General features: G+C 38.7%; 1 protein-coding gene across 3 annotated transcripts in view; it reads left to right on the forward strand.

The window, feature by feature from the left end:
- Positions 1-12,493, forward strand: part of SEC24D (SEC24 homolog D, COPII coat complex component) — a 107,366-nt gene that overhangs the window by 27,758 nt on the left and 67,115 nt on the right. For all 3 annotated transcript variants that reach the window (XM_019798919.2, XM_019798920.2, XM_034671300.1), the window contains exon 8: positions 3,825-3,952. In XM_019798919.2, coding sequence (XP_019654478.2) covers positions 3,825-3,952 — 128 coding nt within the window. The remainder of the gene's footprint in view (positions 1-3,824; positions 3,953-12,493) is intronic.

Below are 12,493 nucleotides of genomic sequence, written 5' to 3' on the forward strand. Positions count from 1 at the left end.
TTTCTTTGGTTACAGGATCTAATTTAAGACTCAACTTGTCCCTTGATTCTGTGTTGCTACCTATCCTACAAGACCCTGTTCAAGCACCACATACTTTGTGTGGTCACCTCTGATCCATGTGGCAGACTCATTGCCTCCCTGGGCTACTTCGTAATGAATTTGTTCCTCTCTGATACTTACCATGCCATTTTACAGTTATCTGCTTCTAGTATCACTCTCTCCTACCAGACCTTGAAGCCAGAGGCTTCGCTTGTCTTTGCCCCTAAGCCTCTAACAGAGGCTTAGCTTCATAAGTATTAGTTGAGTGACTAATTTATTGAATATTTTCCAGTTAGATTATCCCATAATACTCTTTGTTAAGCATCACAAAAAATTTTGAATCTTAATTACTGAGATTGCTAAATTATCTACTGTAGCCATATATTTCATGCCCCACTTCTGTATACCTGTTTATAAAAACAAATTCTCAATGCCTTTTTAAAAAGATTTTATTTATTTATTTATTTATTTATTTGAGAGAGAAAGCGAGCATGAGTGGGGGAAGGGAGAGGGACAAGCAGACTCTACACTGAGGATGGATCTCAACTTGGGGCTTGATTTCAGGACCCTGAGACCTGAGTTGAAGTCAAGTCAGATGCTTAACCAGTTGAGCCACCCAGGTGCCCCAAGCAAATTCTCAATGGCTTTTTAAAACTTTTATCTTTGCGTTCATTATCTTACTGAAACCAAAATTTGTTTAGTCACTTTTATGAGTTCATTCATATGTAATGAGGAAGATCTTGTCTAAGTTTTTTTTGTCTAAGTTATGTGAAATGTTTAACAATAATAGGGGTTCAAGCATATTTATATTTATTACCTGATATTTCTTTTTCTTTTATTTCTGCTGCCAAAACTCTTGTTTTTACCCCATGTTAGTATTTACCTGGACTCTAACAGTAATGACCAGTCTACCTGTCTCTAATGTTTTCCTGCTCCCAGAAGCTGTCTGGTAGTTTAGTTTTTTCAAGTATTTATGTGATTATATTGCATAATAAATAATAATAAAAAAATGTCCCATCATTGCCCATGGGCAAAAGGATTGATCCTAATTACTCATCCTTCATAACTAGAGACAAACTTATCTGGGATATAGTAAAGAATTTTGGTAGGTTTTAATATCACTTTTGTCATTTACTAACCCCTTAACCTTTGGCAAGTCACTTAACCTCCTGATGTCTCAGTTTTCTCCTCTGTAAATGGGGTCTTAAGGGTATCGATTTCATAGGGCAATGGTTGAGACTAAAATGAATTCACATGTAACGATCTTAGGATGATGCCTAATACACTGGCAGTTACTGTCATGGTTATGAATCTAGTTTTGGGCTCTGCTGGAGAGGCTCTGAGAGACAACAGCAGAAATGTGGTACCAACAACAACTGGATTCAGCCTGCAGTCGTAATAATTTGTCATGCACAATATTTTGTTTTGTTTCTATTTGAAGTAGTTGCCATTAGGTAAAATTGGAATATCTTATGTAAAAACCCAGATTTCTAGCCGGTCCTAAAAAGTAAAATCTGGCAATAATAGGTTAGAGCTGAACAGAAGAAACTCGGCTTTCATAGGTCCAACTTTCCACTCATTCTGGGCCCACCCGTGCAGCAAAACCTGGCCAGAGAAAGGCTCCTAGCCAGGCCGCAGTGCCCGCCCCTGTGCACTCAGAACCATGTGCTTTCCAGCACACTCTCCTTCCCCAAGTCCTTTCACTTTTCCGTTCTTATTAGTAACTGTTTCACATTCCTTCCTGAAATATGCAATACCTCCTCTCCCAGTTTTTCTTTTAGCTGCTCATATGTCGTCCTCTCTGAGAAAATCGTGCAGTCAGAAGAGAGCTGCTACAGATTCTCCCCACCATATCAACCCCCGCCCTAGTGCGCACCTGTGCTGTGCTCTGCCTTTCTGCTCTTGGCCGAGAGGGAATGATCTGTGCTCCAGTCAGAAGCTAGCCTCCCCTGCAGTGCACTACTCTTGTATATTGCTATAATAAGTCTCCCCCCTTTTCTTATGTCATCAGTGTCTCTCTTTTTACACTCTCCTATCTTAAACAATAAAAAAAACTTTTTGACCTATTTTCCTTACCAGCTACCCTTCTTTTCTTTGCTCCTCCCCTAGGCAACAAAATTGGAAAGGATTATTGCCAATTCCTCTCCTTACTTTCTCTCTCAAACTCACTGTAGGCAGGCTTCCCACCCGAGGCCTTATTCCACCAAAACTCTTTCTTCTGGGTCCGTGTTGTTAAATCCAGTGGTCTTTTTTTTTTTTTTTAAGTTTTTATTTAAAGTCTAGTTAGTTAACACTACACTATTATATTAGTTTCAGGTGTACAATATAGTGATTCAACAGTTCCGTACAACACCCGGTGCACATCCCAGAAAGTGCACTCCTTAATCCCCACCCCCTATTCCACCCATCCCCCTGCCCGCCTCCCCTCTGGTAGCAGTCAGTTTGTTCTCTATAGTTAAAAGTCTGTTTCTTGGTTTGCCTCTCTCTCTTTTTTTTCCCCCTTTGCTCATTTGTTTTGTTTCTTAAATTCCACATTTGACTGGTTATTTGTCTTGGACTGACTGGACTGACTTATTCTGCTAGGCGTAATGCTGTCTAGCTGCATCCACGTCATTGCAAATGGCACGTAAACCCAGCGGTCTTGCTGATGTAGTAGTACCACCTGGCATGGATGATCATGCTTTTCCTTGATGTAGTTTTCCTTCTCTCTCCTTTAACTGGCTTCTCCTTTTCCTCTGACTTCTTTAGGTTAGAGGACCCAGCGCGTAGTTCTTGGTCATCCTCTCTGGCCACAATTATTCTGTTGGTGGTTTCAAGGTAGTTTCATGGCTTTAGTTTGTTTTCCCAAATGCATATCTTCAGCCTGGTGCCGACTCAGATATCTAGTTGTTTACTCAGCTTCACTGTTGGATTGCTTAGCAGAGTTCCCAAAGTGGATGTGTCCAAAGCCAGATTTCTGATCTCTGCCCACATACCCATTAACACACCCCTTCCCTTCCTGCAGCTTTTCTCTTGTCAATTGGTGGCAACCTCATGCTTCTGGTACCTTAGGGCAAAAACTTTGGAGCTATTCTCAATCTTCTCTTTCTTTCCCACCTTCTGTCTTCACATCTCATACATCGCTCCCATCAACACTCAGTGTACTTCCAAAATATGTCCAGAATATGGCCACTTGTCAGTAACTCTACTCAGGCTGGTCCCTGCCACCACCATTTCTCCTCTGGTTGCTGCACAACCTTTGTTACTTCTCTGAACTCCTCACCAGCTGCTGTGCCCAACATGGGCTCCATTCTAGCCACACAGGCCTCCTGTGACTCCTCCACCAGGCCAGACATGCCTACCCCCAGACACCTGCCTGGGTCAGTGCCTCACTTCCTGGGAGTCTGCCTAAATGTTACCTTTTCAATAAGGCCTACTCTGTCACTGCTTAAAGTTGCAGTCTGCCTCCCACTACCCCTTAACCAGATATGTTTTTTCATAGCATTTATCACCTTCTAATGACCTATGTAATTTATTTATTTATTGGGTTTAATAGTTATTGTTTGTATCTTCTGTCAGAACATAAGCTGTACACGGAAGCAATTAGGATAGTGTCTAAAACTTAGCAGACATTCAATAAATATAAACATAGATTGTAGCATTGCGTAATACTACTCTTTTTAGAAATCATGAAGAAAGTGATACAAATAAGACATTGTGTTATCTAGAATTATAAATATTTAAATATTATAGGGCAGATTTTTTTTCCTCAGCAAATTTTAAGTGTGTTCCTTTGAACATTTCAGGCAATGCTAGTCCTCGATACATTCGTTGCACAACATACTGTTTCCCATGTACGTCAGATATGGCCAAGCAAGCTCAGATTCCATTAGCTGCTGTCATCAAACCCTTTGCCACAATTCCTTCAAACGAGGTAAGTATGATAAAAAGAGCTATTCAAGGGGTGCCTTGTTGGCTGAGTTGGTGGAACATGTGACTTGATTTCGGGGTTGTGAGTTCGAGCCCCACGTTGGGTGTGGAGATTACTTAAAATCTTAAAAAAATAGCAATTCAATAATTTAGCAATTCCAAAATTCTTTTTTCATCATTGTTTTCTTATGCATTATTCTGTACTATAAATGGAAAACTGGAGAATATTTATATAATGCAGAAACATCTAATCATTCAATTCACTAGGAAGACCAAAATCTGACAAGCTATGTTTTTTGACAACCTGTATAACAAACAGTAAAGGACAGGGTCACTTTTGGGTCTTTTGTGACAATATGCATATTCAGGAAATATGGAATGTCACAACGACAAATACTAAGACTTCTCATGTGACCTTTATACCTAGTTATGGGCCCCAACATCTAGGTGTTCTGATGAAGGAAGCTAACAGAACCTAAGGCCCGTGGTCTTACTATAGCTGCTTTAATAGTCACGGGGCCAAGGTGCTCATAAACTCTTAGAGTCAGTATAATTAGAAAGCGTATGCTTTGACTTGGAAAGATGTACCCAGTGTATGATTCATCGGGCAAAAAGATAAGAAGTGGTGTTTATTTTAAATTTCTGATATTAGGGTGGTGTTAATAGATGTTGATTGAGACATTCCTCCCAACACGGCTGCCATTCCTTCTTTTCGTGCCCTGAATGGTGGATTCCCAATACACACAGAGACACAAGGTACTGTAGTAGAGCTAGTCAAATAGGTGAGGAAAGCTTTAATTCTGGCTGGAGCTTTGACCATAATCCCATTGCAATAGTCCAGTAAGCTATACTGAGCCCTGGATTCCTTTTGCTCCAACCAGATTCTCTTCCCAAATTAAACCTCAGCTTGGCTGTAATGACCCTTTGAGATTGGCCAATCTAATGATCACGTAACAGCACCTAAGCAAAAGGCAAATTGTCTGCACAAGAGAACAGATTTGTCCCCTTTTGTGGGCTAGCCATGCCAGCTGATATGGGCAGTAGAGTGGCATGGGGAAGGGGATGAGGGGTCTGCTTTACATCACCTTAGAGAAGGAGGAAATGGAAGAGAGGCAGTGTGCATGTGGACAGTGGCTTTCTTACCCGTTGAGATGTCCACTCATTCTCCTTATAGTGTGGCAGAATGCTGCCTTCTCTTTGGGGGGTAGAGTGAACTGGGGTAGAATGGGCATAGAAGAGGCTGTTCCTAGAAACCAGTCTTACATGCAATATGGTCTCATTTGTAAATCAAGAAGTACATTCAGGGGCGCCTGGGTGGCTCAGCTGTTAAGTGTCTGCCTTCTGTTCAGGTCATGATCCCAGGGTCCTGGGATCGAGCCCCGCATCGGGCTCCCTGCTCGGCGGGAAGCCTGCTTCTCCCTCTCACACTCCCCCTGCTTGTGTTCCCTCTCTCGCTGTCTCTCTCTGTCAAATAAATAAAATCTTAAAAACAAAATGAAGTAGTACATTCAGTATTTACTTAAGTATGGTCTCTTATATGATGGTCCCAGAAATTTAATATTAATGTCCATAAGATCCTCTTTAGAATCACTGTGCTTAATAAGGATAAGGTAGACCAATGTGTAATGACAGATCCATGCTAAATATAATGTGTGTATGTTTCAAATAATAGCTAGAAGTAATTTTTACTATTTTTCAACATTTTATTATGAAAATTTTCAAGCATACAGAAAATTTAAAAGAATTTTATGGTGAACACCTAGATTCTACCATTAACATTTAACTATACTTGTTTTTATCACCTGCTGATTCATCTGTCCATCAATCCGTCTTTTTTTATGCATTTCAAAGTAAATTGTGGACATTAATTAGTACACTGCCCCCTAAATACTCCAGCATGCATATTATTAATGAGAGTTCAATATTTTCTTACAGATTATTTTTCCTTTTGAGTCAAAATTGATTTACAATAAAATGCACATATCTTAAATAATCACTCACTGAATTTTGACTAATGGATACACCTGTGTAACCCTAACCTCTCTCAAGATGAAAAATGTTACAGGGGCGCCTGGGTGGCTCAGTCGTTAAGCATCTGCCTTCGGCCCAGGGCATGATCCCACCGTTCTGGGATCGAGCCCCACATCAGGCTCCTTTGCTGGGAGCCTGCTTCTCCTCTCCCACTACCCCTGCTTGTGTTCCCTGTCTCATTGGCTATGTCTCTCTCTGTCAAATAAATAAATAAAATCTTTAAAAAAAAAAAGATGAAAAATGTTACAGTCATCCTTAGAAGTATTTCATCCCCCTTCTATCAGCCTTCTTTCCCTGGCAACCATTGTTCTGTCCCCCCCACTCCAGATTTGTTCTGCTTATTCTAGGTCCTCATATAAGTAGACTTCCAGAGTATGCACTCTCCTGGGTAAGGTTTCTATCATAAGCATAATGTTTTAGAGTGTTGTCAACATGCATTAGTAGTTTGCTCTTTTTTTATTGCTAAATGGTATTTGATTATGTGGACATACTAGTTTATCTAGACTTTTACTGATGGACGTCTGAGCTCTTTCCAGATTTTGGCTATTATGAATAAAGCTTCCATAAATACTCTTGTACAAATCTTTCTGTGGACATATATTCATTTCTCTTGGATTAATACCTGTGAGTAGTTTGCTGGCTCACGAAGTACATGTTTATTTTTTAGTTTTATAAGGAACTGCCAGACCATTTTCTTAAGTGGTTGTACCACTTTACAGTCCTTCTAACATTGCATTAGAGTGCCAGTTGCTCATTATCCTCTCTGTTTGGTGCTGTCATATTTTTAATTTTAGAAGTTCTTTTTTTTTTTTTTTAAGATTTTATATATTTATTTGAGAGAGAGAGATCCCGAGCAGTAGGATGGGCAGAGGGAGAAGCTGATCAGGGAGCCTGGGACTCCTGGGACTCCAGGATCATGACCTGAGCCAAACACAGATGCTTAACCAACTGAGCCACCCAGGTGCCCCTAATTTTATTTTATTTTTTATTTATTTTTTTTTAAAGATTTTATTTACTTATTCGACAGAGATAGAGACAGCCAGCGAGAGAGGGAACACAAGCAGGGGGAGTGGGAGAGGAAGAAGCAGGCTCATAGCGGAGGAGCCTGATGCGGGGCTCGATCCCATAATGCCGGGATCACGCCCTGAGCTGAAAGCAGACGCTTAACCGCTGTGCCACCCAGGCGCCCCCGGTGCCCCTAATTTTAGAAGTTCTGATGGCTCTGGAGTAGTATCCATGAGATGTGTTTTTATTTCAATTTTTGTACTTTGAACAAAATTTAAACAACTACCAGTGAATAACATCACACTCACATACATACCACCCATCATTAACAAATGTTAACATGTTGTCTATTTGCTTAAAAAAATTTATGAGAATTAAAACTTCATAGCTACGTATGATATTTCCTTAACAGGCCATTCCTCTCCCTCCTTCCCTTTTAGGGGTAGACACTGTAATGAATTTGGTATCATCCTCCGTATATGCAACTTTATATATTGACTTCATGAATCCATAGTAATATGTAGTAGTGTTTTGCTTTTTAATGACTCAGTTAATTTTAAATAAGTAAAATAGAAACTTAGATGAAAGGGGTATACAATGAATAAAAGATCCCTTTCTACCCTTCTATCCTCCCCCTTACAGACAATCTTAACCTATTCTTTGTGATTCCTTCTGGAAATGAAAAATGTATATACCAGTATATAAGTCTACGTCCTTTAAAAAAAAATATATATATATATGGTAGTATAACATACACACTCTACTGCACCTTTCTTCTTTCAATTAACATGTCTGGCACTCCTCCCATGTCACTACCTACAGAGCTGCCTTATTCTTTTCAACAGCTGTGTGGCATGATATATGAGTAAGACAAGCACTGTTGTAACTCTATGTATCAATTTTAAGGCGTGTAAGATTTCAGAATTGTGAAAATTTAAAATATGAATCCTGAAATTGAGGGAAATATGATAACAAGAGTGTAGCCTGAGAGAATGTTATAGCAAACCCTGATACATCTCTGGGGGGGAGGTGGGATTACTGCATATATGCCCTCTCTACCTCACTCATTCCTATGCTGTCAGAATCATGGTACACTAATCTGTTACTTTCATAATCAGAAGGTAGCACTTCTACCTTAAAAGAAAGCCAGGCAGCAACTTTACTCTGTATCAATATGGGATACATGGGATTTCTGCCCCCAGGCAGTGTTAGCTTGAGTGCGCCTTGTTCACTGCAATGAATCTGCAGTTTTCAGCAGCACACTAGCTCTCCTCCCTGCCCCTCCCCATGAGACAACTGCCTGGGGCCAACCACCCCTACAACAGAACAAAACTCAGCAGTCATTCATACCCAAAACCAGAACCTGTAACCACTTGTTACCACCATTTAGTATTAACAATGAAATTATTCAGTGACGTGTTCCTGAAAATAAAACTTAGTATTGAGAAAAACTTTTCAAATGTTAGTTCAAGCAAATGCCCCCCATGCATATACACATTTCATACACAGACTAAATGTGTATGCTTTCTATTTAACAAAGTTGTTTGATCTAACCAAATACTAACTCCCTACCAGCATGAAGTTGTTTTTTTTCCTTTGGTGAAAACTTATGCTGCATTTTAGTCTTTGTGCTTCCCAAAGTAATAAATGGATGAGTTTAGAGTGGTGACTTATTTTTGGAATCTGACTTAGGGAGAAGCTCTACTTGAGAAAATAACATTCTCTGTTCTTTTCATGTTGCTAGAGATTCTGCACACTGACCGGGTAAATGTATTTTGACTGCTATTTTTTGCTATTGCAGCTCTCTCTATAGAAGAAGCTCTTCCTTTTTCCTTAGACCTTTAAAAACAGGATTACCCTGAATATAATATACATATCTTATGTATTGTTTGAGAGGTATAATTGACCAATGAAATTGTATGATATTAAGGAATATACTATATTTATGTCTCTTACATAGCAGTGTCTCCTGAGTTGAATGAAGACATTCTTTGTTTAAAAAAGTACATTTACTTTTATTTGTTGAAATAGGCTTACAGGTAAAAAGAAATACGAAAGGGGTGCTAAAACATCAGGAAGAAGTTCCTAAAGGTTGTACTCTCCAAAAACTTGTCTTCCTGTTTGGGAATTAACTGGGCCTCAATGAGGCGAGCCACTAGCCCTGGGGAACCATCACTGCTGCACTGTGCTGATGAGCTGGGTGAGGCAGGATTTGGGCCTGCTTGACAGAGTCTCGTCTTGTGGCTTCCATGGCACCTCCCTGGTGTATTTGTTTCTATCCCCTATGTGTTTTTCCTGATTTATAATATTGGGGTTCACCAAGGCATGGACTTGGGATTTTCTCTTCTCTCTTTAGGCTCCTTTTCTTTCCAAAGACTAAATATCATCTGCTGTTACTGATGAGAATAATAGTAGTCAGACTTAGCACTTAATGAGCACAATTGTGAGGGTTTTTAAAATATATGTTCATTTATTTAATCTTCACATCAATCTATTTATTATCCCATTTTAGAAATAAGGAAACTGAGGCACAGACTTGTGTAACTCATTAAATAACAGAGCTAGGATTCCAACCCAGGCAGTCTGACATGTGGGTCCTTAATTCCAAATCACTGTGCTGTTACTCTCTTCCTCAGTCATTCCTGCATATTCACATATCCAAATGCCTTCCTGAAATCTCTCCTTGGGTACCTCATAGAAACCTCAGACTTGCTGTGTTCAACAGTGAATTTGTGATCTCTACACCCTGAACCAGTTCATTGTTCCATATATTCATAAATGGTACTACCATATATTTAATTGCTGGAGCCAGAAATAAGAAATAAGCAATGATAGTTAATAATAGAAAATAAAGGACATGCTGATTTTTGATATTTATAACCTATAATCAGGGAAATAAATTTTAAAGTATCTTTCTTAAAGGTAAATGGATTGTATGAATACTGTTATTCTCCATGTAAGTAGCATTTGAATTTATTTTCTTCTACAATAAATGACCTGCTTATTTTTAGGTATAGTAAAATTTTAAGATTTTATTCCTTACCTGACTAATATTGCTATCATTGCTGCAATTCAAAAAGATATCCCTAAAGATATCTTGATTTGGCATCTATCAAAAGGATTAAAAAAAGGATTTAATACAGTTGGGTTTTTTTTAGTTGGTTCTATTTGACAGAACCTTTTAAAGCATGCCATTGTGTTAGCAACGGCCTACAAAACTAAACCTAATCCAAGCAGTTATGATTAGAGAATGTTCCCTGTGAGCGTTTGCTTTAGAGATGCATGCTATTTCCAAGGGCGTATATATGTCATCATTGTTTAAGATTTGATGTTCCCTAATATAAATTATAATTTTTTGTATGTGTTTCAAGTGAAACCTGTTGCCATGTTCAATGAAGATAACTATGAGATATTCATTCAGGAAAAGTAATTGGTTATCTTTTAAGCCCTTCTGTTTAGTAACTTGTGATTTTATTTTTGATGCTGTATTTTAAGAACGAAGGTAGACATAGTTTAGATTTCCAATGCAAAAGGATTAAAGATTATACTTAATTTTGCATTTTCTTCAGAATAGGAAATCTTTACATTTTGGACAGGTGTGTACATCTAATTATACATGACATTAAGTAATTTCACCTATAAACCAGATGGCAGAAGCTTTTACTGCATCTGTGACTAGATTCATAAATATCTGTTTATATTTTTTTAGATTATAAATGGATGTAATAGTCAAAGTAATTTCTTTTCTAATTGAATTAATGCAGTGCAGATAAATTTTTACCGAAGCCTTTAAATTTCACTTGATTTATAATCCCCTAATTACTCTGTGCTAGGAACTGAGGTGAACTTTAGGGATATGGGGGAAAAACAAGATGAGTTACTCTTGTCTACGACTTCCAGAAAAGTTGCAAGTACCCAGCTAATTTTTTGTGCAGTATGGAAAAAACTCTGATGGGGACAACTTTGTTCTATGGAGCTTACGTTCAGGGAAGTTTTACCTTACTTATGACTTAATGAAGAAGTTTGTCCTATTATTAAACACTGTTTAAATTCTTTTTTCTTAATGATTGTTCATATTCTGATAGATTCAGTAGATATGAAGAAGCCATTTGAAAGAAACAGGAATAGATGTCAAAGAACTGACCAAAGGGGATAAGGAAAAAGGAAAAGACTGTCAGAGGATAAACCCAACACGAGCATATTATGTCAGGGGTGGATTTCATATACATCACCTGCGGGAGTGATTGCTTGGTCGTCATGCATTTGACTTTTCAGCCAGTCCTGCTGGTGTGATTGGACAGTTTGACAGAGTTTACACTGTGGTTTAATGCACTAGAGGTGCAGTGTTGTGTCTGTATGTTATCTTTTAGGAAGATAGCAGCTTGTGAAGTAGGTGTTATCTGAGTTTTATAGATGTCGAAGCTCTACAGGTTCTGAGGCTGTTAAAGCAGAGCTCCGACCAATGCTGCTGGAATTCAAGATTTCACATTCCAAGTTCTTTGACTACATCTGCTGGCAGTGGTTTTAGCAATGGACTTCTTGCTCCTGTAAGCTCATGAGTTATCTTGAAATGTGTGTCTTAACCTCTTTTCTTGAAGTCTTGTGACTTTAAGCTACTGCTTAGCACTCCTTGAAGGCAAAGACCATCCAAAATCCAGCAGTAGGCTGGGTATGCAGTAAGGGTCCTAGTTGAAGAAATGTACTCTAAGGGTTGGATAGAGGTTTAAATGACAAATAAACCAAACTACAGAACGGTGGTTGATTTAGGCCTCTAAATTTATATTTATATTTAGGCCTCTAAATTAATATTTTTAGCACAGTCTTTTTTTTTTTTTTTTTAAGATTTTGTTTATTTGAGAGAGTGAGCAAGCATGAGCAGTAGGGGCAGGGGGGAGGGTTCAGAGGGAGAGGGACCTTGGGATCATGACCTGAGCCTTAGGCAGATGCTTTACCACCTGAGCCACCCAGGTGCCCCTAGCACAGTATGTCTTAATTATTAAGTTCCCTGTTGATAAATATGTCACTTAATGAAGTGAAGTTTTTATCTTACTTTGGCTATCCTATTTTATTTGGTACTTTTAAATGACTACAGACTTCCCTTATAACCTCATTCACCTCTCTAACTCTGTGGGTAAAGAAAAAAATCATTTGAGAGATTGTAGATGTATTCTAGCACAAACTAATGAATACACATTTCACAGTATTCAATCATATATTAATGAGGGGTTATATTTCATCATAAAGAGCAGAAGAGTGAAACAAGTAGGGAGAAATTTTGATCGTAGTAAAGATAGAAGCCAATAAAAATTGACTATTTTCTCCATAGTACAATAGATAGTAACCAAATGGTGGAACACTGGGTTGGGAGTCAGGAAATGACTTTCGGTCTCTACTGTGCCTTGTATTGTGACCTTGGGCCTTTATTCCCAAGAGGGAGAAGTCTGGCTCTGATGTTCTATAGACCCAGAAGGCTGCTAGTGTCTACCCTTCTTTTCCACTTTATTGTGCA

This window comes from Ailuropoda melanoleuca, chromosome 11 (assembly GCF_002007445.2).
Source record: "Ailuropoda melanoleuca isolate Jingjing chromosome 11, ASM200744v2, whole genome shotgun sequence".
NCBI lineage: Eukaryota > Metazoa > Chordata > Mammalia > Carnivora > Ursidae > Ailuropoda > Ailuropoda melanoleuca.